Source organism: Onychostruthus taczanowskii, unplaced genomic scaffold, assembly GCF_017590055.1.
Source record: "Onychostruthus taczanowskii isolate IOZ18803 unplaced genomic scaffold, ASM1759005v1 scaffold75, whole genome shotgun sequence".
Classification (NCBI taxonomy): domain Eukaryota; kingdom Metazoa; phylum Chordata; class Aves; order Passeriformes; family Passeridae; genus Onychostruthus; species Onychostruthus taczanowskii.
This window is the reverse complement of record NW_024505339.1, coordinates 2,129,404-2,156,786: the sequence shown is the minus strand read 5'-3', so window position 1 is coordinate 2,156,786 and position 27,383 is coordinate 2,129,404. Positions and strand designations below refer to the sequence as shown.

The 27,383-nt window shown below is 45.3% G+C and overlaps 2 protein-coding genes across 8 annotated transcripts in view; one reads left to right on the top strand and one right to left on the bottom strand.

The window, feature by feature from the left end:
- Positions 1-1,619: 1,619 nt before the first annotated feature.
- On the top strand, positions 1,620-22,163 carry YWHAE (tyrosine 3-monooxygenase/tryptophan 5-monooxygenase activation protein epsilon). Of its 2 annotated transcripts, XM_041422937.1 has the most exons (7): positions 1,621-1,820; positions 11,669-11,868; positions 16,533-16,639; positions 17,030-17,236; positions 17,826-17,962; positions 19,894-19,940; positions 21,255-22,163. In XM_041422937.1, the coding sequence occupies exons 1-6, from the start codon at positions 1,757-1,759 to the stop codon at positions 19,899-19,901; spliced, it is 723 nt and encodes a 240-aa protein (XP_041278871.1). In that variant the 5' UTR covers positions 1,621-1,756; the 3' UTR covers positions 19,902-19,940; positions 21,255-22,163. The 2 variants fall into 2 exon arrangements, with proteins under 2 accessions (XP_041278870.1, XP_041278871.1); XM_041422936.1 differs by lacking the exon at positions 19,894-19,940 and having other exon boundaries at positions 1,620-1,820.
- A 376-nt stretch (positions 22,164-22,539) lies between these two features.
- MYO1C (myosin IC) overlaps positions 22,540-27,383 on the bottom strand; it is a 52,997-nt gene continuing 48,153 nt past the window's right edge. For all 6 annotated transcript variants that reach the window (XM_041422927.1, XM_041422931.1, XM_041422925.1 and 3 more), the window contains 7 exons: positions 26,377-26,470; positions 26,212-26,267; positions 25,663-25,798; positions 25,092-25,162; positions 24,749-24,846; positions 24,475-24,574; positions 22,540-23,954 (listed from right to left, as the gene is read on the bottom strand). In XM_041422927.1, coding sequence (XP_041278861.1) covers positions 23,928-23,954; positions 24,475-24,574; positions 24,749-24,846; positions 25,092-25,162; positions 25,663-25,798; positions 26,212-26,267; positions 26,377-26,470 — 582 coding nt within the window. In that variant the 3' untranslated portion in view covers positions 22,540-23,927. The remainder of the gene's footprint in view (positions 23,955-24,474; positions 24,575-24,748; positions 24,847-25,091; positions 25,163-25,662; positions 25,799-26,211; positions 26,268-26,376; positions 26,471-27,383) is intronic.

Genomic DNA, 27,383 nt, shown 5'->3' with positions numbered 1-27,383 from the left:
CAAATAAATCAAAAAAGCAAATTTTTTTCTGGACTTGGCGCCTAATTTTCAGTGACCTTAGTCACTGGTGTCTTTGTTTTTAAGAAATCCTGATTAGATGATTCTGATCCGTGAAAAAGAGGGTTTAAATATCCCTTGAAAACAGAACATTGATTTTCTGAGCAAGTGATATAAAAATAATTCTATCAAGTTTTTAGATTTATTTGTAAGAAAAGCATAAGGTTATGTTGATCTTGCAGACCCTAAAACTCTTGATCATCAACTGAAAAAAAATGAGTCAGGCCTCTAATAAACTATTGAAAAAAATGTGCTTTGAATGGTGTTGAAGGTGTGTGCCCTCAGTCACCCATCAAGAGCCCGTTTCAGTGGGCACAGTACAATAAATAAAACCTGACTTTGTGTCCAGGAGGTGCCAGGGCCAGCTCTATCTCTGCTGTCAATACTTGCAAAGGTCTCTGTGCACTTTTCCTGTCAGTGAATGATGGGAGAGCATCCATAGCCTGCACTTCCAGGGAGACACTGGGAAAAGAGACAAGACTTCATTTAGAGCTACCCTAAGCAAATCACAGAATTGTGGAATGGTTTGGGTTGGAAGGGCCCTTAAAGCTCATCTCATTCCAATCCTCTACCGTGGGCAGGGACACCTTCCACAAAACCAGGTTGCTCTAAGCCTCACCCAGCCTGGCCCTGAACACTCCCAGGGATGGGGATCTTTGAAGATCAGGTTCATGCCAGCTATGCATCATCCCTTTTAGTTTTCCAAAACCATATTCATTTCAGTAATTGAGGCATTATCTCAGTTATTGAAGTGAATGCTCCTTTTGTTTTTCAGAAGTACTGTATGAGGAACTCGCAAAACATTCCATTTTACTTCTAGATTTTCTAGCCTCTTGAAACTGTGAAATTACCACGTGCTATGCACTGGAGGTGACGCTTAGAGCAAACACCCTGGAGATGCTGCAGAAACCTGTACCTGGCCGTCTGCCTTTGGGTCACAGATCCACCCTTCCACGTGGGGCACACGCGGTGATTTGTACCGAAATACCGAGAGAGGGTAACCCAAACAGCGCTGTCAGCGTCCGAGGTAGCACAAACACGGAGAGATGGAGCCGCATTGAGGGAAACGCCACCGGCGGCCGGGCCCGCTGCCCTCAGCCATGTCCCGGTCACGGCCCCGCCAGAGGCGGGCGGGGGAACGGCGGATCCATCCCCGCCATTGCCGGCCCCCTCATCCTTCATCCCGCGTTATTCCTTATCCCGACGCACCCCTTAGACTGCTTCATCCATCCCGCCTCACCCCTCAGACCGCTTCATCCCTCCTGCCTCACTCCTCACACTGCTTCACCCACCCTGCTTCACCCCTCACACTGCTTCATCCCTCCTGCCTCACCCCTCAGACCTCTTCATCCATCCTGCCTCACTCCTCACACTGCTTCACCCACCCTGCTTCACCCCTCACACTGCCCCATTCCCTTTATTCCTCACCCTCACACTGCCCCATTCCCTTTATTCCTCACCCCTCCTCACACCCCTCACGCCGCCTCACCCCGCCCGCCGCCCGTTGCCAGGGAGCCGCCGTTGCCATGGGAGGCGGCGGGGCGCATGCGCGCGCCCGCGGGAGTGCCCGGATGCAGCGGGAGGAGGCGCTGCCGCCATATTTGCCCGGAGAGCAGCGAGCTGGTAGCTGCAGAGCCCCCCGGACCCATCGGCTGCCATCCGCCCCGCGCAGTCCCCGCCGCCGCCCCGCCCGTAGGACATGGACGATCGGGAGGACCTCGTCTATCAGGCCAAGTTGGCTGAGCAGGCTGAGCGCTACGATGGTGAGCGCGCGGGCTCGGGAGGCCGTGCACGGCCGAGGGGAGAGGGAGGGAGGGAGGGAGCGGCCACAAAATGGCGGCTGGGCGGGGGAGGGGGGCAGGGGCGGGGGGCGGTGGCGGCAGGAGCCGGGAATAAAATGGCGGCCGCGAAGGGCGAGTCCTGGAGGGGGGGGCAGGGGAGCCGCCCCCGCCTCGGGGGGCTCCACAAAGAGACCCCGCTGCCCCTCACGGCGCCGCGAGGTCCGGCCGGCGCCGCGCTCCCCCGGCCGGGCGGCGCGGGGCGAGGGCGGCTCGCCGCAGACAACGCCCATGCCGAGCGCTCCGAGGGGGGGCCCGGCCCTCGGCCCCTCGCCGGCCGTGCTCGTGGGGGTCCCCGGGGACGGGGCTGCGCTTCTTTCTCTGCCTCTGCCCCCGGCTGGAGATCCTGCTGCCCCTGGCAAACCCAGAGAGAGCGAGTTCTCGCCCTGCAGGGAGCGAGTACATGATTCACTGCCTAAAGAAAACGTATATGCTTTCATTATGTAGTAGAAATTATTACAGGTAGTTCCACTTTCCCAGCGTTTTCTTTTCATCCTTTTTCCCCTTTTAAGTTTTTGTGCTGTCCCTGATCATTTAATATCCGTGATGATTTAATATTTGGGGGAAAAGTGGTAGAGGGGAGGAACTGGCAACCCTGGGTGGTGTCTCTTGCCCCAAAAATGTCTGTCTTGCAACTGCTCCTTTTAAACATGGTTCCCCAGCATATAATAGAAAGGGCCTTTAATTTTCTCGACTCTTCTGAGACTGTTACTTTGCCCTGAGAGCTGTGATTACTCATTTGAAGTGAAATAAATATATGTATGTAGAATGTGTGAATGCTCTAACACCTCATTTAGAGAGGTAAGAAGACACTCCAGATATTTTCTGTTCATAAATTTTTATAGACAACATGATCAACTTCTCACCAAATGATAAATGCTTGAAAAAAATCTGATGGCAAAAAAACATCTGATGGCACCATTGCAGAAAATCTGAAAAAATACATATTTTTGGGGGAAAAAAAAGGGAAACTTAAAACAAAAAGAAGGCTTAAATTAGAGGCCATGCATTAAGAGTTTTGATGAGAAAATAGTTTAGAATTCATAGTACCACTAAAGGAAAGCAGTAAGTCAGTCTCTGCAATAACTGAAGGACTTGGAGAAAGGAAATGCCCCCAGAAACCAGGTATTGGGGTACCATAATTATCCTGGGCAGAGGGACACATCCATATTCCACAGAGTGTGTGCAACTCCTGCTGAGGAGGGAAGGGTTCTCCACCTGGTATGGGTGAGTCAGTGCCACTGAAAGTGTTGGCTTTGGTTTGAGTGGAAACCCAACGTCCTGGAGCAATCATCATCCTTGGGAGCTCTTGAGGCATGACTGTCTTTCTGGGCTTTTCTGAAGTCAGCAGTAAATCACTTTGTTAGAAGGTAATAGGACTCTACCCCATGGCACAGATCTGCAATGCAAACTTCCTGTCAACTGATAAAAATTGATTGGGAAGGATTATTGCCTTGGTGTGCGGCATTTCCCTGGGTGGACTTTTGGTTCTCCCAGTACCATGACTGTTTGCTAAACAAGCTGCCCAGAGCAAAATGTAGAAGACTTGTTGTGCTGTATTGCTTCTGAATGGGCATGAGACTTGTTACAATTTAGGAGGGAGCACTGAATTTAAGGTTGTCTTGTTGAAATCAGTGCTGTGTGTTTTGGACTTCCAGAGGTTTTAGGAATCAGGTTGGGTCAACATAATTTAAGATGCACCCCCTAATTCTGCCAGCTGCTCTAAATGCATCTTCACTTCCCTCGTGTCCATGGCCTGGAAGAAAATGTACTGTAGATACTGTTTTATCATTTAATTCTCTGTTCCTGTTCAGCTGAAACAATTAAAAATGATTGGCATAATTTGTTCTTGTTAATGTGAAATAATGCAGTTCTGCCAAGATCATAGCTGAGACTGCTGAATAATTCTGTGAACAAAGTGATTTGAGAAGCAATATGAGGAAGGATTAAGCTAATCCTAATTTTGCTCCTCAGTTTGATCTTTGAGGTGCACAATTATAAGGCCACAGTTACTAATGGCACATATGAAATGGGGTGATGGTAAGTACTGGCTGCAGATACACTGGAATACAAGTCCCTTGGGTAATTCAAATTTTTTTGTGTTTAGCATTAGGATAAGTGTAAACTTCTGTCCCATCTTTCTCCTGGAGACTGGAAGAGTGGTGGGTTGCTATTTATGTATGGCTCATGGCATTTATAGCAGCACTTATGGTGGGCATCCAACTGTGGCTTCTTTGGTGTTACTTACCTGACCCACTTAGGGAATTTCTGAAGTCTTGGGAGCTGCATTTGTGAACGGTTGGGAATCTAGTCCTGTGTCTGTACTGTCCTCAGCATGGTGGCCCAGATTAAGAGGACAACTTTCTAGGTACTTTTGCAGTGTAAGTAGCACTTAAACCCTGATCTCCAGAGATATATTAAGAGATTTGGGTGTCTGACTATCTTCACAGATCTGCTTAGGCATGTTATGGCAAATCACAAAATGCCAGGAAGCTTACTGGCAGTACAGGAAGCTTGGTGAGAAATCTCACTCACTGCTATTCCTTAGTGGTAGAAAAATGTATAACTAAATTGACTCCTTTTTTGGAAAACAATTGGAGTAAGTGATACTGTGGAACTCTATGTCAAGAGGATGTAGAGAATTCCTGTAGACTGCTGCTGAATATTGAAACAATTCCTCTTCGTGGAAGCTGGGAACATCTTTGTCTCAGGTGAGAAACATGCTATGGCTGAAGGCAGTCTGTGAGCAGATACTTCCAACAGCTGCTTTGTACTACAAGTCTTGAAGTGCATTACTTGGGTGAGGTGAAATAGGTGGGGTTTCCCCCTCAAAGCCAGAGAATAGGTCAAGGTACAGTAGGGAAAGCCCAGCCCACCCATGACAGGTCTCCTGCAGGCTAACAGCTGGCTCCTTTGTCTTCAGAAATGTCTTCATCATGGAGGCAGGAACGTGTGCAGCACTGGGTTCCGTTCAAGATTTGAACCCTTTTTAGGAAGATCTGTCTCCTAGTAACAGGTCTTCAGCTTAGAGCCTAATGAGGAATCAATAAGTCACAAATTAGAATTCAAGTTGTATGTTAATTTTGGCTTGCAGAGGATTGGTCTCTTTCAAGCAGATGTCAAGCACACTTCAGTTTTTTGGGTTCCTCTCCCCATTAATGGTTACCACTTACCTGTTACAGCTCTTACTGGTGTAGTGATGTGGGGTGTGACTGTTGTCTCTGAGATAGAAGGCAGAAAAATCCTAGCATATCCCTAAGAATTGTAGGAATCCCAGAGTTAAAATATGGGCAAGACAGTGCTAAAGGAGTAAGACTGTACATTTCTTTAAGTGGGAGTTGTACATGCTGGGACAGAAATTGACTTGTGATTATGGGCAGTTGTGTGAGAGAGGGCCTTTGTCTGTAATGGCCTTCTTGAATTTTCTGAGGTACCAGGAGCAGACAAAGGAGACACAATTCTACAGTTGCATGGTGAGGTCCTCTGCAAGGAGCCCAGAAGCTGAACTGGTTTGCAGTGTTAGAGGATTGCTCAGTAGCAGATCTCAGTCAAGGGGAGAGATTTATTATCAGGCCCAGGCTTAAGATGTTTGCTTTCAAACTGAAATGTTTGTTAGAAATACTGGGGAAATCCTTTTGATTTGGAAAAGTACATTTCCCAACTTGAAGAGATTAGAGGAACTATTTAAAACTGTTCTTTTTGTGGTAGACCACCCCATTGATCATGCAGAAAATCCCACTGTTGCTAGGATAACTTGGCCCTAACCTGTGTTCCTCCACGTGTGTAGGGGTACAGGACTGTTTCTTGCAGAGTCATGCTGTCAGGTCTGGAAGGGTTTTGACTGCACCAGCTGTTACAAACCTTACACAAGGATTGGCAGTATAACCCTCTGCTTTGTTCACAAAATCATCAGCAAGCCACTGTGCAGGTTGGATATTATCTGGGTTTTTTTTTCCTCCTCTGCCTGTTGGTTGTCTTAACTGGGAATCCACCTGTTAGGTTGTTTTATGCTCATTTGTGTAAAACTTGCATATTGTGATAAGGAATGCTTCTCATTTGTGTTTGAATTCTGGTCTGACCCTTAGAACCAATTCAGTTCTTAAATTTAGAAGCAGGATTAATTTTTTCCCTATGAGGAGTTGTCTGAGCTGGTGACCTGAATGAGCCAGTTGAGAGGTCAGAGGGGTGTTGAGCTGGCCGGGGGAATTAGTAGGGATGGGTTCAGCCATCTCTGGATGCCAAACACAGGATTCCCTAAGAGAACAAAAAAACCTTAAGCAGGCAGTGTGTGATGGTGTGTTTAGAGGAGCTCCTGTTGGATGGAAAGAGGAGCTGAACTTCCACTTGGTTCAATTTGGAGCTCATCATCGTGGTGGCCACTTGTGCTAGGTCTGTAGCTGTGGGAAATGCAGTCTGTGGCATTAATCTGCACAGTTACATTCATCTCTTACTGAAGAAAATAACACTGGCCCCTACTTCTTCAGTTCTTCTCGTGTTTGTTCCTAGGAGTTTGCTGCTACTAGGTTAGAACTTCTTATTTTCTTCTGTTTCTGTGGCTCACTCAGAAATGTCAGCCTGCTTCCAGCACAGATCCCTTGTGATTCCACTGGTGGGCTTTCTCTGTTCTCAACACTTGGGTTTCATATTCATGCCTTGTTTCCTGTCTCTCAGCCAAGTGTTTATCCATGTGAGGACTTTCCTTCCTATCCCATGGCAGTTGAGTTCCTTAAAGAACCTTGGGTGTGAGGGACCTTGTCAAATGCCTTTGGGAAATCCAGGTAGACTATTCCAATTATGTCTTCCTTGTCCATGTGCTTCACTTGTTCAAAGCATTCCAGTAGATTTGTGAGGCATAATGGAAGGCCATGCTCTGCAGTATAATGATTATGCATATACCCCCTTGTTCCAGGGTTTTTGTGAATGTAATTCCCATTAGCTTGACCCCTAGTGAGATTAAGTTCATGGTGTTGTAGGTCCCCTGAGTGTCTGCTGGAACCCTTCTCAAATGAACAGTGTAAACCACTTTGTGTTTGCTGCTATTAAAGCCCTGACTGAGAGGTTATACACAACAGTTTAGGGTCAGATACTTCAAGTTCCTGTGACTTGTTTCTGATCATCTTTTGTTCATTGCAAGAATGAACAAGTACAAGGCTAACACTTGTACTGAGTCTTTGAATACTGTTTATGGCCTGTGATCATCTGTGGTAGACACAAGGGAAGACTTGTTTTTTCTCCTGTGTCCTCCACCTCCTCACAGCTCACAGGATGCTCATTTGCAGCTTTTTGCTCCTGAAATGCTGAAGTAGGTACTGGGCAGCAGCTTAGAAGCTCGAAGATCCTGGTTTGCTTTATTGCCCTTAGATAAGGGCAGTAGAAAAGATTAAACTTAAAACACAACTTCCGTTTGCTGACGTTCTGCTGCTACTAAATGGAGAATTAAGACAGTGCTTCTGCTGCTCTTCATCACATAATATATAAGAATTCTACTTTCTGGTTTCCCTTAAGGTTCATTTTGATTTGAGTATGATGACCATTACATCATGTCCATCTCACCTTTGCTCAACATGTTCTTTTTCTGTTCTTATTTCAAGAAGCTTTCTCTCTTAAGTAGTTCTTCTTTTGTAAGGGAGGCCTCCCACTAAGAGATTTTCTAGCTCTTGTTTTTTTCCTGTGGTAACATTGAAATTCTTACAGTTTATGCATATATGTGGAGGCCAGGGGGAGTTACTCCAGCAGTGGATCCTGTGTATTGTTTAAAGTCACAAGGAGTGCCCTGGTTGTGAACAAAAAAATCTGACCCTGTAGCATCGTGGTTAGTGAGACTCAGGCACTGAGCTAGAGGTTACAAACACTGTAGATTTCCCTTACCGAGTTTCCTTTAGTGCATCAGCCTGTGTTTAGGCCAGATGGTTTCTGTTACAAGCACAGATTTTGATAGAACTGCCAGATACTGGCTATTCTCTTGGTAGGGTTTGTTATTTGTTGTTTTGTATCCTATATTGGGAAGTTTTTAGTCTTCACACTAAATTTGCTGTATGTCACCCATTTCCTTATTTCCTTACCTGGGGATATTGTAGTTCCCCTGGGTTTTTTTGATTTCTAGAGTTTAATAAGCAGCAAATACCAATATTCTCATTCATTTCTGGTCAAGAGGGAGTCAGCTGTGCCCTTTATTCTGTGGCTTGGCCCCTAAGGATGCTTCTCAACCCTTGTAAACTTCCCCATGACTTCTTAGCTTAGAGTAAGTCTTATTCTTTCACTTTAAATCCCAAGCCTTGCCCCTTGCTGTTTCACAAACCTTTTGGAGTTGGCCACCTCTGTCCCAACCCTTTGTGCTTTCCAGGCTTTGCCTATGTGTCCCTCCTGCTGGCTGGAGGTGACTCAGCAGGGTTTCCAATGGGGAGCCAGCATTTTAATCACAGTAGTAGAATATAGGAACCTAAAAAATGGCCTGGCCACCATGACAGTTCTGTAGTATCTTAGGCAGTTGTTTGGAGTCTCAGCTTTTCAGTAAGAATCTGATCAGGCAGTGTCTGTGTGTTGTGGTATTTCTTACCCAACAGCAGGTGCTTGGGCAGGGATCTAAATCTAGGGCGAGCATGTCATTCTCCAGAATATTCCCCTCTCCTTCCACAATTTACATTTTTGGGATTTCCTGCTCTGATGGTGGCATGATCTGACAGTAGCATAATAAGTGACAGCCACAATCACCTGAGAGGCTGGAACTTAACCACTTAAATACAGTCTCTGTCTCTCTGAATCTGCATAACACTACTTTTTTCCATAATGCAGTGTAAGAATCTCTGGATTTTGTATGCACTGAGTTGTCATTCCTGCAGTAATCCTTGTTAATGAAATGTAATCTCAGGCTTGTATTTTGTCTTGAATGGTCTCTGACTGAGCTTTCCACCTCCTTGTGGAAACTTCTAGATGGGTAAAACTGCACTTAAAATAAAAAATAATTTGCTCTTTTGCCGGTGTGGGTGACTTGATTTTTGTTTTCTGTTGGAGGATATACAGATAGGTTTTCCCCTTGATTTTGTACTGCCTGTGTTCTTAAGATTTTTCATCAGGCTTAAATTTGCAGGGCTGGATTATGGCTTTACCATGGAAGACCAAGGTGTGTGCATAATATTTTGTCTTGTTGAAATACCAGCCCAAATGTTTGTCTTTGTAAGTAAAATTCAGTTCTTTACTAAACTAGAAACCTTTCTATCCAACAGCTTTGTGGGTAGACTGATAAAGACTGATAAATGTTTTCTCTTTGGGTGGGACAGTTGTTTATGGGTGGGATTCTGATCTGTGGTTACCTAGTGACAGGATTAAGATTTTGTAGAGGAGATCTTTCAGTTCCTGTAGTCAGTGTTGGGAGGTTGTGTACCCGGTGTGAGGGGTGCTCAGGGTTTTGTGCTTCAGAACAAATGGAGGAACATGAGGTGCTCCCCCATCCCCCAGCATCCTGTTCCCAGTGGCTGTCACTTGTCAGGGAGTCTATTTAATTTACTAACAGCTCACTCATAAAAATGTTGGGGTGATAAGGGCTGTTTACTGATAAGGAGTAGTTGTGAGCAGGTGCTTGTTTCCCTTTGTCTCCCTTGTTTCTGTGGTTGTGGCTCTGCAGGAGGGTGGCTAATGACCTCCTACTGAAACACTGACACAGGAACTCCTTGTAGGGCAGGGTTTTGGGTTTGGCTTGGTACCAGCTATTGCTCAGCTAAATTGGGTTTAACCTCTGTTTCAAGGGCTTGTAGATCTTCAGGCTGGTAATAGATAAAATCCTGCAGAAGCCAAGCAGTTGATTAAATTGGTAATGATGTGTTTGAATGTACACTGAAAACAGCTACTCATTTACAGGGAACAGCAAGTCTTGTTATAGTTGTTTATTTTAAATTTTCACACTGGGCAGATGTGCTTCTAAGGAAGAGGTTGTGAAGGAAACCTGTGGAACAGTTGATAAAATGTGCCCTTTTTGCCCCAGTTGTTGCAGTTTCCTGATACAGGGCAGAAGATCTTGGAAGCTGTTGCTGTCCGTGTTCCTCAACCTCCACACTTCTGGACTCATTATTCCATGTATATCATTGTTATGTGAGATAAGTGTGAATAGATTTCTGTTGTTTTCATTAAGAGGCAGGTTGTCTATAAAAGCATTTTGTACATCCAGGAGTATGACTGCAGTGCTGTGTATTTAATCCCAGTGGATAAAGCACAATAATCCTTTAAAGAAAAGGCAGCATCTTCTGTAACCTGTAGGTTGCTTCTATGGAGGTAGTAAATATTAGGCTTAAAAACAAGACCTGCATTTTTTGCTGGAGCTTGACAAAGATACCCAGGTCATGAAGACTGCAAGTCTCAATTCCTGATTATCATTTTAGTCCACAAGAACTGTCAGGCATCTTATCTTGAGTGTAGCTCTGTTGTTCAATAAACTTCAAAATATTAGATGGCTTAATTTGCATAATTAAAAAAAATTCACAGCTTTTAAGTAGATTCTTTGTATGAGTGGGATGGTTTGATTTGTATGAATGGGATCCTTCAGGAAATAAATCACAGTACTTGCTTTATTTAAGTAGCAAATTGTAGCTATATTATATTGCCTATAACTTAGCTGGTGTCAGTTACTTATGTTTATGTTAATATTAATTGTGTGAACATGGAGTGTTCCAGGGCAGCTCTCAGATTCTTTAGCATGCTCACCATTTTGCAGTAGCAGGGTGGTTTTTTCAACAAATTTTATCAAGTCCTTGGTGGGTTTTTTTTGTTACTTTCTGTGATTTGGAGAAGCAAAATCTGCTGATAAAAATAGAGCCACCATAAAATTTTGTCCTCCACATATGGAGACCTGTTGGAGACTGATAACACTGTTCCTGCCAGGGAGCCTACAGTCTCTGTTGCTGCAGTAGCTTATGCCTGTTCAGGTTGTGATTTTAACATCTGAGGGCAAAAAATGATAGTTAAGCTTCATTTGTATATTTAACACTGTTCTTCTAATGTGTCTTGAACAATCCCAGTGTGGTTAGGTAATTAAAGGGTTATAACTTTCCTTAAGTGGTTCAGTCTTTGCTTCCATTGGAGTACAGCAAAGCTGGTTTTGGTATTGATTGTTTGAACCTCAGGTTTAGAAATACTTTTCAACAGGCTTAAAATACAAATATATATTCATATTTTGTGTGTTACTTTTCAGTGTAAATGGCTGCTTGGCATGGGAACATTTGGTTGCTTGTGGGTACACTCAGGATGTTACCATTTTGTTACCACTCCAAGCATCAAATTTTTTTTTTTTTTTGGAGGTTCATCTTGCAGCTTTAATTCACTTTCCTAGTAACAGTACTCATATGTCTCTACATGTGTTCAAATCTGGATTTTATTTTTGTTAATTACCACATTACACTGTATTTCAGTTGACAAATCAGTAGAGCAACCTGTAATTTCTCAGATTTATCCTGATTGTGCCAAAAGCCAAAAAAACCTTTTCTTACTGTTGTCTTATTTCTCCAGAGCACTCTGGAGAACACACACTCCTGTAGGATTGTGCTGATAACTGTTATTAATTTTTGGAACCCTTGTAAAATAGCAGATGGATATCAGATACTTCTTTGTGTATGTGCTGATTGATTTGTTTGGAGCACTACAGGGTAAAAGTGAGGAGTAGCTGGATTAAAAGAGGAGGGAATCTAATTAATTTTCGAAGTTCTCATTAATGTACAGCTTGTACTGAATGATTTGAAAGCTGCTTCAGGTGGTGTGAGAATAATTGCGTGACCTTTTCCTCCTAGAAATGGTTGAATCAATGAAGAAGGTGGCTGGAATGGACGTGGAGTTGACAGTGGAAGAAAGAAACCTGCTTTCTGTTGCATATAAAAATGTGATTGGAGCCAGGAGAGCTTCCTGGAGAATAATCAGCAGCATTGAACAGAAAGAAGAAAACAAAGGTGGAGAAGACAAATTAAAAATGATTCGGGAATACCGGCAAATGGTAAGATGGGGTTGGTCTTACAGAAAATGTTGTTTTAGTTCTGGTCCCCTTGCCATAAACTGCCCTGGTGTTCCAGATTGCCTGTGCTGTGCTGACCTGGAATAGGGTGGCAGCAGCCTTGGAAAGCTGGAGCTTGTTCCTTATCTGGAGAATGAATCTCTTGGTGAAGGGGAGAGCTGTGGTGTTGCTGTGTAAACACTCAGAAAAGGGCAGCAGGCTCAGGAGAGGGAGGGCTTTTCCCTCAGTGCATCAGCAGCTCTGCCAAGCATTTGAACTGCACTGGCACTTCCCTGCTTACTCAGGTGTGAGGCTCCACCTGCTCAGGAGGCCTCATTCCTTCCCCTCCAACCTCACTGACCCCAAGCAACATCTTTTTTTAATTAACCTTGTCAGAGGAGGTGTTTGGCTGTTAAGCTTCCACTTCCTATAAAAGTTGCTTTGGATCATACAGTGTCACTTTCTGTGATTCCAGTTCTCTGTCCTAGAAAGTTCCATACATTAACACTTGAAATGTCCATGGTGAGGTTCTTCAGGCTCTTCTTGGCTCCTTGTCTTCTGTCACTCCTGTTCCTGGGGATGTCCTGGTCATCCCAGCTGTGAAACAACCTTCAGGGCCTTGCTGTTTTCTCTCTCTGGAGAGAGAGAGAGGGGAAAAATTGATCCACATAACTTCATGCTGACTTAGTCAGTGTGTGCAGCTTTACCTAAAATGGAGAACTTGCAGCAAGCTCTGACTTCCATTGGTAAGGGCTAATGAAATCTCCAGCTCTTAGTGAGCTGTTGTTCCCCCTGCCCTAAATGATGGTTTAGCACAGAGCAGGCGTGCTCCTGTACTATTTAAATCCCACACATTTCTGCAGAGACTTCCATCTCCATTTTTTGAGGACAAGTGCCTCCACATGGTTCATATCTTCACTTCCAGAGAAGCAGTGGAGTCTGTTATATCACCTGGCACTGATTCATATACCAGCAAGGGAAATGATCTTGCCTTGGAAGTCTTCTCCCAGGAATGGCTCTGTCTACTTTCTGTTGACTCACAGGGTTTCTGTGGCTCCATGGAATTGTTAAAGTTGTGAGTTTCTAATTTTATGCTGGCATGCTGATGGGATGAGACTCTGCCAGTTACATACAGTCCCAAATAACCTTTTCTTGATGGGTGTCTACAGTCTCCTAAAAGAACATAGAAAACAACACAACAGCTATCCAGTGATTAAATTACTTTTAATTGTGTGTTTCCAGATTCTTTTGCATAGGGTTTTGTGGGTGGTTATCATCTTCTGCCAAAGATCCTTTAATGATGAAAAGACTTTTCTCCTGGTTTTGAAAGGACTCTAGAAATAGCCTTTATTCTGCATCTCTTTTTGTAAAGGATGTGTGCCATTCTGGATGGACTGGGGTGCAAGAAGTACAGGTTTGTAGTGCTTGAGGTGTCTGAAGAGATGGAGAGGCCACATGAAATCAGTGTCATGCCAACAGGGTGTTGAGCTGTTAAATCCTGAGAGGGAGCAGCTTTCACAGCTGCACAGGAGGGCAGTGCACTGAACTGTTGCTGGTTCCACACTGGAGGAAGGGTGGCTGTGTCTGCCCAGCTCCACAGGGACTTTTACAAGAGGTTCCTGAGCATCATCTGTAGCTGAAAGCCAGATCCTGTTAGTAGCTGCTGGGAGACTTAATGTGGGTTGGCATCTGCTCTGAGTGTGTGAGTGGGTTTGGCAGGATGGCCTGGGAGCAGGAAGGAACATGGCACAGCTTTGGATGCTGCTGCTCACTGTCACAGCTGAACAGCAGCACTCCTGCCCTGTTGTGCTCGGTGCTTCCCTGAAGAAACAGCTTCCAGCAGAATTCTGCTCACTGTGATTGCCTTGACAACAAATTCTGCCTATTGTAGCATTTTCCAGAGTAAGTTCATTGTTGGGAAAACCTTTTTCAGACTTGAAAGGCTCTGAAGAAGAGAAAAAAGCCCCAACCAACCAGACCTCCCCCCCAACCCCCAAACCATGTCTGTGAGCCAGCAAGGCCAAGTTTAAAGCACTGGGGAGTTGGAGAGAACCAGTATCTCTAAGAGACACATCTCATCTACCAGAAGCAGCTGTGACCTTGCTCAGCTGTAGAGTGCTGCTCCAGCAGGAATTGAAAGTTCTGTAGTGGTTTTTGTGAAAGTAATTATTTTTTGGGTTTGGTGTATGTCTGTGTTTACTACAATTCAGCACAGGGCTCACATTGGGAGATTTTTGAGCTAGTGGTCAGCGTGACCTGGGGCAGAACTCGAGGGATGGTGGTGGTGGGAGGGCAGGGCTGGGCTGGCCTTGTCTGAAGTGTGCACTGGGAGATGAAAGACACCAGACTGTGCCTCCTCCCAAGCCACTTCAGCTGAATGGAGCCAAACACATCCATAGCCATGAGGGAAAATTCCACTTAGGTGCTTCCTCTGTAGATAGGCTGCTCTCTTGGCTCCTGTGGCCATTTGGGTGCACAAAAGCCCCTGAATTTCTCATCTGGCTGCATCTGATGAGAGCACACTGAGGCTTGTGCTCTTCATCCTTGATGCTGCAGTGGGGCGTGGCTGCTGCACACAGTGCAGTTCCCTCCCTTGCAGTCAAACCAGATCCATTCCCACACCATAGCACAGGTATTGCCCTTCCCCTTCCTGCTCTGGAGATGTGGCACATGGATTGTGTGTTTCCAGTGCTCTGACGTCCAGCCTGGGCTGTATTTTGGGGCAGCTGCCAGGCTCTCCTCCATCCCCTCTTGTTAGAGAGTTCTCACTGAGCCACTCTGTCTGGAACAGATCCTTTTTGTACAAGAGCTTTTAGGTTTTTTGTGGGCTTTTTTGTTTGTTTGTTTTACTCTTAATCACCTTGATTTATATTAAATCTTTTTAAACTAAGCTTGCTCAGGACATTTCCATTGCCCTGGACAGCAGCTGATCTCTGATAAGTGTGACTGATCCTTTTAGCAAAGCTGGAAAAGATCTGTCTGAGATGAAATAGAAGTTTGTACATGTATGGTTATTTAACTAAAGAGGATTAGAAACTGATTTAATTCTTTGCAGTTTTGCTGAAGATCTCTCTGCAAAAGAAGTCATTGAAAAAGAGGATCAAGAGGAAAGAAGTTTGCAGGAACTGACTGCTGGCCAAAGGTTTTATAGCTTTTGTAGCCCAAGAATATATGAAGTAGATTCTTCTCAAGTGACCATGTTTCAGCACCTTTCTTAAGCATTTGTCACATAATGAAGTACAGCATCTTATTCTTCCTGTGAATGTCAGGGTGTTCTGACATTTGTACATTAAATTTGCTCACAGTTAATTTACCTAAAGGAACTTTTGCAAATCTGTTGCTTTGTACAAGTCAGTATGTGTGTGTATGTGCCAGTTTATAATTTATTTTGGATCTGTAGTTTGAACACCTTTTGGGTATAACTGCTGTGGTTACAAACACAGATAGTTTGGGAGCTGTGTGGTGATAAAAGGATTACATGGTAAGGAAAATGCTTAAAGGAAAAAGGAAAGCAAATGCTTGGGTGGGAGGCTAGGAAGGCTGATGGACTGAGTGGGGCTGCTCCTCTGATCCAAGATGTGCAGTTCCTGGTAGTTTTCTTTAATGCATTTGCTTGAAATCTCTCCTTTATATGAAATTAGCTTGAGCCAGAGTTCTCTTCAGCTGTAGCTGTGAAAGTTCCTGTGAAATGATGAAAAAGCAGCAATGAATGGGAGACTGTGTGCATTAAACCAACCACTCCTACTGGACTGACCTGGGGCCTCAGAGCCCATCTGGTTTGGGCAATGTTGATGTCACAGGAGGGGTTTCAGCTTTTCTGGGTGTGCTCAGTTTCTTTGCTTGCAGGTGTGAAACTCTCTGTGGTAAACCCTGACCCTGTGTTTGGAACTGGGAAAAAATGAAGGTTCATGTGACTGTTTTCAGTTCAGACTACTCAAATCCAGTAGTTGTTTTTAAATAAGGTTTTATATACTGTATTTTTGGTCACAGATTTCACTGTCAGTGTTGATGATTTCTGCTGCTGTCTCACTGAGTTGCTGCGTTTTGTGTTTTTCACCTGCTGCTGGAGCTTGTTTTCATCTTGTACCTGACCTTTGTTTGTGTGGCACATCTTGATTCTGTTCTGATACTCCATAAGTTTTGTCTTAAGGCTCTAAAACCAGAACTTTGCCTCCAAGGACTCACTAGAACCTGTTGTGAAGGTGCCATTTAACTCTGGGGTATAATGGAGTTGAGCTGATTTTTGTTAATTACCTTCAAATTGTCCCCTTTGCTGTTGCCACTTTTAGGGCAGCCTTCCAGGATCAAAAATGGAAGGAATTGAGTTGTGCAAGCCTTGCAGTAGGGAATTACATCCTGAGACAAACTTAATGCAGTGGTCTAGCAAGATGTCTTCCAAGGAGTTTACAGTTGCACTGTTTGGTTCCCCATTTCATCATCCATCAGTCCCTGCCTCTTGTGTGTGCCAGCTAAATGTGCAGAACTGTTTTGCTTAATGCACCTGTGGAGCAGCTGCATTTTATTTATTTTTCTTCTGTCTTAACCCTCTTTGGAATTTCATGATGTTACCTGTTTGATATTTGGGTACTTTTGAAAGCTTTTAGGCTTACGTGCTCACCCCGCCCCCTCTTCTAATTTTTTGTTATATTTTTATTTTTCTTTACTAGGTTGAGACTGAACTGAAGTTAATCTGTTGTGACATTCTGGATGTACTGGACAAACACCTCATTCCAGCAGCTAACACTGGCGAGTCCAAGGTTTTCTATTACAAAATGTAAGTACCTTCGTGAGGGGAAAGGCCTGAAAAAGAGACAGAAATTAAGTAGTTGTAATGGGAACTTAAAATAGACTGTTGTGCAGCTCTTAGATGTAAGAAACAGCACTTTTAATTGAGTTGCAATTGTAGAAGTCACATTGCTGTTTGGGTTTTTTTAATTTTACGTGAGCTGAACATTCCTGAAGAGAAGAAAAGAAGGTGTGTCCTGTAATGATGGTTTAAAATTCCCTCAGCTCCTGGTGCAGTGTTGTGTGGACAAGAACTGAGCAGCAGAGCGCGTGGTGTGTGAATATCTAAACACACTTCAATTTCACTTCAGTTTTAATGGTAATTTAATGACTGGTGGGCAAACAAGGATTACTGACTTCCTACTGTTTCTGTTCTCAGGAAGGGGGACTACCATAGGTATCTGGCTGAGTTTGCCACAGGAAATGACAGGAAGGAGGCTGCAGAGAACAGCTTGGTGGCTTACAAAGCTGCTAGTGATATTGCAATGACAGAACTCCCACCAACACATCCCATCCGCTTAGGACTTGCGCTCAACTTCTCTGTATTCTACTATGAAATTCTTAATTCTCCTGATCGTGCCTGCAGGTAGGTGGTGGCTGGCAGAGTGGGAATATGGGAATGTTGTGTGAATAACAGACAAGCCAGAAGTGTTGCTCCTTAGGTAGCTGCTTTTCCTGCTTTCTTCCTGCTGATGTTTGCTGTGATTGATGTCAATTGGCTGGGAAGATTTTCAGCATCACCATTTTCTTTGGAGTCCAGAGCCACGTGTTTGTGTGGGAGTAATGGTGTATGAGAAGCTGAATGGGATAACCTTGAATTGATCAGCTAATGGCAGTTCAGCAGCTTGCCAGGTTAACTCTGTGCATGCCCTCAAACTGCCCAAGGTGTGAGGTGATTTAACTTGTCTTGCACAAGCTGGAAGGGGTGGTGGCACTGCTTTCTGTGACCTGTGAGCATGTACAGAGTGGCAGTGATTGAAGCAAATACCATTTCTCTTCTGTCACTGCAGACTACGCTTAAGTTTTTAGCAGCACTTAATCAAGATGTAGAAATGTTTAATGAAACCAATATTCTTGAGTAAAAAGTTTCTTAAAGCACATAGAGTGACTGGTGTTAAGTTGTGCTTCTGGATTGTGTTCAGCAGTATTTGTTAAATCTTTGTTTGTCATTGCAGGTTGGCAAAAGCAGCTTTTGATGATGCTATTGCAGAACTGGATACACTGAGTGAAGAAAGCTATAAGGACTCTACACTTATCATGCAGTTGTTACGTGATAACCTGACACTATGGACTTCAGACATGCAGGGTGATGGTAAGTGAGTCCTGCTGGGAAAGCTCATCCTGACCCAGGGAACAGAGTGTGGAAATGGAGAGCCTTTGATGGTTTACTTCTGTCTTTCCTAATAACGACCCTCCTGTCCTGCCTTAACACTGGGTCAGGTGGTAAGGGTGACACTGGAGTCTTTTGAGCTCTCACTTGAAGGAAGGAGGTGTGGAATTAGCAACACTTTGTTGTTTTTCCCTCCCCGCATGGCAGCTGTGATGACTGTAAAAGCAGTGACTTCATTTATTTCATCTTTTCTTCCTTTCTGCTTGTCATGCTCATCTCTGGCTGTCATTCCAAGCAGAGTGAACCTCCAGTGCAGGAGGAAGCCCTGGAAATGCTTTAGTTTCCCTTCATTCCAGGTCACTCCATATTCTCATTGCCAGAGCAAATGTCAAATGTGTCCCCTGGCAGTACCAGAGGGTGGGACATGGATTGCTTCTGTTCACTAGCAAAGGGTAGCACAAATTTTTGAAGTGGTTTTGGCACACTGAATGGACTTCCCCAACACTTAAACTTGCACATTCAATGCTTAGTATAAATCTACTCATTTTAGGGTTTCTCTCTTGGAGAGACAAATGAAAAGAGCTGACTTCTTTACTTTTAACTTGGAGGGGAAGAAATAAGTCCTGATAAGATTATTTTGGGTACCTACAAATGCCCAGAGCTTAGAAACAACACTGCTGAACTTCACATAAAGATGTGAGTGTCTTAAATTTTTGGTAAGCTGTTCCTTGTAGCCACACAGCATTCCTGGAGATCCTTCACTGGTGGTGTGTCCATTTGAAAGCAAATGCAGAATCTTTTAACTTTTTCCCAATTCCCAGTTTTTATGTAGGGTGATGGATTTGCTTTGAGGTGTTGTTATTCCATAGCTTGTCACTCTGTTCTTTGGGCTGCTGGGACTGGGAATGCTGTAAATGTGTGGGGTCTTGGCTCCTGGTTTGCTCCACATCCCAGTGTTTAAGGCTCTTGTGCCTCCCTTTTCAAGGATTATCTCCTAGTGCAGGATGGGCCCTGGATGGATCTGTAGACTTTTCTCCAAACATTCCAGATGTTGAATACCTTCCTTGCCATGGGTAGGCATTGGAGAGAGAAATGTATTTCAAATTCCTCGATTCAGATACAACCTTTACTTTTTTTACTGGGGCCAAGTACCCTGGTAGTTTGTGGAAGCCATTTTAGTGGAGTGACAAGGTTGGATCAGTGTGGGATAATACCAATATCTTCCAAACAGTGTCTTCCAAAAGTTCCTGATTTGCCCATAAGCTGATGTCTCTCATGGATCTTGGATATAGAAGTTCCACAGGATTATTTACAGGCTCTTAAGATTTTGAAAAAAGAAATAGAGATCTAAATTTCTTGCTCCACAGCATGGAAAATAGACATCTTTGCTCTTCCTGAAGTGGTTCAGGTTGTCTTGGTTACTGGTGCCAGAAAGATAATGATGACAGAATTGAAAATACTGTAGGACTGCTTAAAATCGTGATGGAATTCTTCAGATCCAGAAAAGTGATAATGTAGAATGTTCAGACACAGGTGCAAAGTTATGTTTTGTTTCCTCATACTTTGCTGATCCTGTGAGTGCATTTCCAGCTGTTGGTTCCAGAGCTGCGTATTCCCAAACGAGCAGAGCCTTTGAACAATTAATCAATAGTGGCACAATAAATCAAATAATGGCAAATTGGCAGTTTCCAGGGGATGGGAGAGGCTTGGAAAGGGCTTGTTCTTTGGCATTAAGCTTTTCCCTGTTTCCATTTCAGCCGTGTAGGGATGTAAAGCCAGGCATGACCCAGCTGCTGCACTCCCACCTCAATCCCTGTAGTTTTCCCATGGCCAGATGAGTGTTGAGTTTATTTCCACACTTGTAATGTCATCTCCATGTGATTCCTGTTCTCCCCTTCTTTCCTGCTGTATAGATTCCTAAAGGAAAATCCAACTGTTCATTTCCTAAAAACTCTACTTTGTAAGTCTCTTGTTGTGGCTCACTGGAGTTTTCAGTGTCAGTTTTCCTGTCACTAACAGTGCCTGCCTCTGTCACCTGCTGCTGACAAACGCTTGTGTCCCTGCTGCCACTCCTGTGGCACCTGTCCCCTGCCCAGGGATGAGAGGATCCTGAGTACCTCACATGTTTGGGAATTGAGCTGCAAACCTGGATGGATAGAAGAATATTTGGGCATGGGGAGTATTTCACAGTGGCCTGGTAGAGGAGTACTTGCTCAAGTGTGTTGGTTAGAGCATGCTCAGATCTTCTCATCTGGGTTAAAGCATCTGCTTTCCTCTCTTAAATAGAATTCTGTCTATAAACTTTATTGTTGTTGAATGTCCTGTGTTCCTAGGCCCCTCTTCCAAAATCTTCTTCCTATTGTACCTGGTGGTAATCCTGAATCTGGACATGCTCTGAGCAAACATTCTGGTTATCTGCTGGAAGTTACCTGTCCCATTTGATTGGGTTTTATTGCAAATTAAGTTTTTAATTACTAGTTTCTGTTTATTTCCCTTAAGAGAGTCCCATCTTATGTGGTTACAGATAATTGTAAGCATTTTTTCAGCCTCCCTTGTCAATTAAGTGATTTGTGCATGTGTGATGGCACCAGCTGAGGTACCTGGAACTTGCCCAGTTGCAGCAGAATTTTGGCAAACCCTGCAGGAGTTGCATGGAGCTCCCTGGGGCAGCTGGAGTGTAACCAAACTGCAGGAGTCTCATGGACAGCCCCATTCCACTGCATGGCACAGCCTGCTTGAACAGAGACATGAATTTCCACAAGATGTTTTTAATAACCTTAAACCCAGGGTTTCTTGTCAGGTTGGACTCGCAGTAGGGTGTTTTTCATACCTTTGGTAATTCCTGCCAGCAGTGGAACTGTGTAAAATTCCCTGAGGTACTTTGCTGCTGAGGCTTGAGTGGGCTTGGGCAGAAAAAGAGAGGAGGGTTTGGGGAAGGGATTTCCAGATCCAAGGTGTTGATCCACAGCTGTTGCCATGGTTTCTGCCTGGGCTGTCCAGCCCTGGCTCAGCAGGACTGCTCACCTGAGTGGTGTCAGTTTTCAGGGCTGGGTTTGTTTGTCCTCACATGTTTTGATGGCCTGGCTGCAGTTGTGTGTGAGGGTGCAGGTGATTCCAAGGCTTTGTTTCCATGGGAATGCTTCACTCTGAAGTGTGGAGTGGGAGAGTGAGTGTGTATTGCATGAAAATATTAATCTCTAGGTGCTTGTTAAACTGTTCTGCAGCTCTCAGTTTTATATGGTAACATTTTCCTTCCTTCTTCCCATTTCCACAGGTGAAGAACAGAATAAAGAAGCGTTGCAGGATGTGGAAGATGAAAACCAGTGAGACACAAAGGCCAACAAGAGAACCCATCTCTGACCACCCTCCCCCTTCCCCACAAAAACCCTCAGTGTCACTCTGAGAACCACCAAATCTGACTTTTACATTGGGTCTCAGAATTTAGGTTCCTGCCCTGTTGGGTTTCTTTATTTTTATTTTTTTTACACAGTTTAAAAGTTCTTAAAGGCAAGAGTGAATTTCTGTGGATTTTACTGGTGCCAGCTTTTAGGTTCTTTAAGACACTAACAGGACTGCGTAAAGGCTCTTTCAGCATTACTGTATTGTCTCTGCCAGCTGTGGTGACATTGCCATCAGACCTGGATGTGACACCTGAAGGCCGTGTAGGGAGAGATTGGTCCTGGCCAGGTAGTGCTCATGTGGTGGCATCTTTCTTTTTTTTATAACTGTTTAAACTGAATTTTATACCAATGTTTCAACTTAATTGGGTGTTTAGCTTGAAGTTGCGAGGTTGCATTTGGGACATTTATTGTAGTGGTTTTACTGTATAAAAACAAATAGTTTCCAAACTGCTGAAATGTTGCTGAAAATCATGGTGCTGGTAACAGTTCAACAATCCGTGGCTGCTCATTCTTGCCTGTTCTTTACTTTCCCTCCAAGCAGGTTAGCATTGAAGGTGGCATTGATAAGCCTGCATGCGTGTTCAATATTTTTTCTTTTCTCCCTCCCCTCTCCCCATCTCCCTTCGCTCGCTCAACCTCTTTTGTTCAGTATGTGTAACTTGAAGCTAATTTGTACTACTGGATATCTGACTGGAGCCACAGATACAGAATCTGTATTGTTCTTACTGAAACACAGCATGGAATTAACATTAAACTTAAATAAAACAAACCTAAATTAAAAATGCCAACCATCAATATGAATTTCTTTTAGAAGAGTAACTTTGCTTTGTTGCTTGTACTAGGAACAGTTGGAGGGGGAGAGAGCAGCAGGAACAGCCTTGTTCTTCAGACAGGAGCTAAGGAAGATTTGGTCTGAGCGTGAGTTGTGTTGCTGGGAGCAGCTCTTTTATCCAGTCCTCCCGTCTAGAAATCCCTGGGTTGGTGAATTCCTCTCACCTGCTGTTCCAGTTCTCATCCAGTGCAGTTCCATAGATGGAGAGAAGGGACACAGGTTCTCTGCTCTGCTGGGAATAACCTGCTCCTTGGAATGGACACAGAGCTGGGGCTGGGTCAGTCTCCCCCTAAACCACGTAAGGAAACTGCACCAAACACAAGGGCTGTTGGTTTTTTGTAAAAATTTATTCAGCGTAGTCTGGCAGAGGTTATACACCAACATCTGCAGCGTGCTCTGCACACACTGAGCACAGCTGGGGATGGCCTGCAGTGTATCCCACATCCCAGCCAGGAGCAGGGCTGGGCAATGGCATCGTGTCAGGAACCAGAGCAGGAGAGGGAGCTGAGGCTGTGAGAGAGGCAGCAGTGGGTGAGAGGCATTCAGGGCTGGCTGTGGCTGCAGCAGGATGGAGGGGAAGGGTGTCTAAGGCAAGTAGAGCAGGATGCACAGTCTGGGCTGTGGAGCTGTGCCAGGGATGCAGCAGGAATTCCCCATGCAGCCCTGCACCCTGCAGCTGTTTGGATTAAGGGAAGGTGCTGAGGAGGAGCCTGTGCTGCAGCCAGCCCCTGTGTCCTTGGAGCTGTGGGGCAGCAGCAGTGCCCAGCCCTCCTGGTAATGCAGCACTGAGGCACTGGTATAAATACTGTAGGAATCAGACTTCCAGTTATGGAACAAGAGGAAAAGGCATTTTTCCTGAAGGTGCTGCTCTGAGCCTGCGGAGCTGTGTGGGGAAGGGGCAGTGGGGACTCCCAGACAGGGAAAGAAAGGGAGAGGGGAGCTCATGTTCATCCCATGGCCAGCCCAGAGCAGTGGTAACCTCTGCAGTTTGTATTACATTGTGTTTGTGTGGATATGAAAAATTCCTATGGTATAAAAATAGAGAGCAAGAAATGGGACAGCTGACTTCAAAAAAAGATAAAGGTCTCTGGCTCCTGATCAGTGAAGTTACATGATGGGTTTTTCAGGTTATACCTTGTAACCATGAACTAAAACCAACAAAAATTCCAAATCTAAAACATAAAATTTCCACATCAACTCCGTCTCTCGTAGTGCATCTCATCCTTGGCTATAAAGTATTTACAGGTTTTACTCATTTACACAATATGGCTTCACTATATTTGTAACACAAAGCATTAAAACATCTCCGAGCAAAATTCTTCATAATACAAAGTTTGGCATTTCAGTGATTTGGCTGAGAAAGCAGCAGAGTTACTTGTTTTCTGATTGTGCTTTTTTTTGGTGATGACAAGCACAAATTTTGGTCGTTTCCATCAGGGCTTAAACTCTTCCTCAAAGCCCAGCTGAAGGTCCTGAGCTGTAGTTGCAGGAATGCTGTGCTGGACCCCACGTTCAGTCGGGTAAGGAGGAGAGGAGAAGGCCTTTGTCTGGGACTTTGAGAGTAAGACAAGAGAGCAAGGATGTATTTTGTGGTTGTTCTGAAAGTGCAGGTCTTTGGTAGTAACAGAAAGAGCAAAGCGAGGAGGGGGGGTTTGCTGGGAGCAATGTTCAGCCAATTCTCTGGAGGGAAGGTCCTGGAGCAGGGAAATTTTCATCATCGGGAATTCAGCCGAGGAGCGACCTGCAGGAGAAGGACAGGTTTGAAAGCGTGTTCAGAATGCTGCAAAAGTGAATTCCTGGGCATGCTGAGGCTGTTCTGAGGGGCAGCTCTCTGGTCTAATGGGAGCTCTCAGCTCTGCTGGAAGGGGTGTCAGTGCAGTCTGGATTAGTGCTGGATTTATTTCTGAGTAAGCTGGGGTCTGACAGTGTGAATCAGCTGTGGGGTGATCTGACTGCCAGGATCACCACAAAAAAGCTGAGAAAACGAGAGGATTTTGTTTGTGTTCTTAAATGTATCTAAAATTTGTTTTGCTATATAGGGTAAATGAATCTCGGGGGATGGAAATAAAAAGTGAGGACAATTCCTCACTGAGTGTGAGTTTGGCAGCCCCTCAGGGCTGCAGGAGCCCTGTGCCCAGCTCCAACTAGGGGAAAGGCTGGGATAGCAGGGCACTGCCACTGGCAGGAACATCCCATGGCATGTGTCCCATGCCAGAATGCTGGTTTGGATCCAGGGTAAGTGATCCCCAGCCCACACTCACCACTGTTAGATGCCCGTTCTTGGCTTTGGCTATGAGCAGTTCTGATCCCGAGATGAAGTCGATGATCCCTTCTTTGCCTTGTCCCACTGTGAACTTTATGCTGTGAAGAGCAAAGGGTGAGAAGAGCCCTGGTGAGCGTGTGGGACTCTCCAGGAGCTGGGTGTTAACAGAGCTGCAGCAGATGTGCTCTGGAGCCTTGGCTGAGGTGGACTGGGTACATTTGGATGGGGTGCAGGAAGAAGCAGAGCTGAGGCAGGGCCCTGGTGTCACTCACCTGCCCTGGTTGATGTTGACATTGTTGATTTTGTTGGCCAGAATGGCTGTTTTTGTCAGTGTCTCAATCACGTGGTCACTCTGCAGGACAACATCACCCTGGGAGGAGAGTCCATGCTTTAGGATCATGGCTTTGGTGTCACTGCACCAAAACCACCGTGGTGTAAGGGACAGGGGACAGGGACAGCACCAGAGGGGACAAACGAGCACTGCTGAGCCCCAGCAGAGAACACAGGGAAATAGCAGTGAAAGAGCTGGCACAAAGTCACATCCCTGTGACCTTGTCACCCCCTCCTCCCAGCTGGATGTGCTCCCTGGAGGAGGGAGGGATGAGCCCCCAGTACCTTCTGCTTGTTGTCCTCACAGTGCACGTGCAGCACAAACAAGTTGTCGCTCAGGCTGCTGACGGAGATGCCTGGGGAGAGACGGGAGCATCACTGGCACTGCCCGGACCAGGGAGGGCTCACAGCCTCTCCAGGAGTGCAGCAACTGCTCCCACCCAGCACAGCTGAGGGGCTGCAGGGGGCTGAGGGAGAGGCTTCAGCCCCAGGCTGCAGGGCCCACACTGCAGCAGGGTCAGCAGCTTCCCCCTCCTGTCGGATGTTCTGAGGGCCAAAAGCTGCAGCAGTGGCTCAGGCAGCTGCTGTGCAGGAATGGTGCAACCCCCCTATGGCCAGACCCTGCAACTGGGAAATCACTCGGGGAGGGCTGAGGGAGATCAATTGAGTCATTTTGGTGACGTTTTGTGGAGCTTCAGTTTAGAAAAAGACAATTTCAAGGTACTAAAATGCTAGCCAGGATCAGCTCATCTCATTCGTGTCCAGGACAAACTGGAGTTTGTAGTGGTGCATATTAAAGTGCAGCTGAGGAGCAGGGCCAGGGCAGTGCCCAGCCCCATCCCTGTGCCATTCCCACCTGTCAGGTTGGAGTAGTCGATGCGCTGCTTGATCTTGGACTCCTCCACCACGATGGCCGAGCTCTGGGTGAGCAGCAGCTGCCGTGCCCTGGCCTTGTAGCCCTTCCTGTCGTACTTGACCACGGGCACTGCATACTGAAACACGAGTGAGCAGGGCCAGATCCCACCTGGGGCACTGCCAGCCCCCAGCAGGCACCAGCCAGGGCTTGGGAAACCAGAGTGCAGAAAATCCTCCCTGCCAGAGCTTCCTCACTGCCCCAGAGCAGCAAGGACCCACCCTGGTGGCTGCCCTGCCTGGGGACTGGGAAACCCAGGTTTGGTGTCACTCTGGGGTTTCCCCCTTCCCCTCCAGCTGTAACCCATTCAGTTCTTAACTGCCATCATTAAACTGCCCAAATCTCCCCTTTCTAATCCATCAACTCTTCCCAGACTGTCCTCAAGAGTATTACAAGCTTACAATGTAAAATTTTTGCTGTATTTTCTCCAGAAATCTAATTTGCCCTTCTGCTGAATAACTGGGAACTTGACAAAAGCTTGACATCTCTCACCTTAAGTGCTTCATTTTCTAATGCCTGAAGGACTTTAGTATTTATTTCTTCTCTACCTGTATTAAAACCAAAGAGGTGGGGGGTCAGAAAGGAATTTCCAGCAAGAAAAGAGTTCATTAATCCCTCCCTTCCCTCCTCCTGTTAAACTTGGCAACCCCCACTCACCCAGTCGAGTGTTGATGAAGAGCCTGGGAACACTCTGAGGATAATTGTCTTTTTTACCCTTGAAAATCTCACTGGCAATTACTTTTTGTTCCAACTGCAAGGACAAAAGAAGTGTTCTTATTTAGTATAAAATTTCTCCTCATTAAAAAGATAGGCCTGTGTTAGAAGAGATGTTCCCTTTGTGGTTTTATTAGCAGTCATAATTCAGTTCCTGTTTGGATGAGGAGTCACCCTAAACTTTCAGTCCCTGTCAGTGACCTGAGCCCTGGGCTCCTTTGCTCCAAGAACAAACCAGGAGCTGGGAAAATGGGAAAACCCCACTGCTGTACTGGGGGCCAAGGCTGTGACACAGGACAAGGCACCTGGGATGATTTACAAGGGAAAATGGGGATAAAGGAGGCTCCTTATCAGTGAGTCTGGTTTGCTGGGGGAAAGCAGCTGCTGAGCTGAGTTAATCCCGTGTCCCTAATCACAGGCTCAGCCCCAGCCTCTCATTCCAGGTGTCCATGCACTGCAGAAGGTGAGAGATGGTGCAATGAAAACCTTCATGGCAGTTACAGCCAGCATCTCCTATTCTGTGTCTTTACTGAGCTCTTTTTTTAAATACAAAAACTCCCTCCCCCTACCTTTCCACGAGATGAATCAAATCTCAGTATCATTTTTATTCTTTTTTTTTTAGCTACAGCAGAGCAGCTGAAATGGTTCCTGTAACTTCTCTGTTTGGAAAATGACTGGGTTTGTGTCTGCAGGATTCTTACTCTCTACTTTACATGGTACAGGCAGAATAATGCAGCTTCTTATATTTTTAGCTTCCATGGGCCGAGTAGCAGGGCTTTTCAATAGAGAAATTATGTGGGGGCTCGGCTCCACAGCCTGTCTAAATAGTATCTATTGAAAGATGTATAGAATGGGGTCTCTTCTGTGCACATTCCAGGCTTTTAGTGTTCTGTGTCTAACCTAAACCCAGACCAGTGGCACTGTTCCTGTGGCACCCCAGAAAGCAGCGA

Coding starts and splice junctions, on each gene's coding strand:
- YWHAE (XM_041422936.1), top strand. CDS start 1,757: ATGGACGATCGGGAGGACCTCGTCTATCAGGCCAAGTTGGCTGAGCAG. Junction 1,821..11,668: donor GCAGGCTGAGCGCTACGATG/GTGAGCGCGCGG, acceptor TTTTCCTCCTAG/AAATGGTTGAATCAATGAAG. Junction 16,640..17,029: donor AAGGTTTTCTATTACAAAAT/GTAAGTACCTTC, acceptor TTCTGTTCTCAG/GAAGGGGGACTACCATAGGT.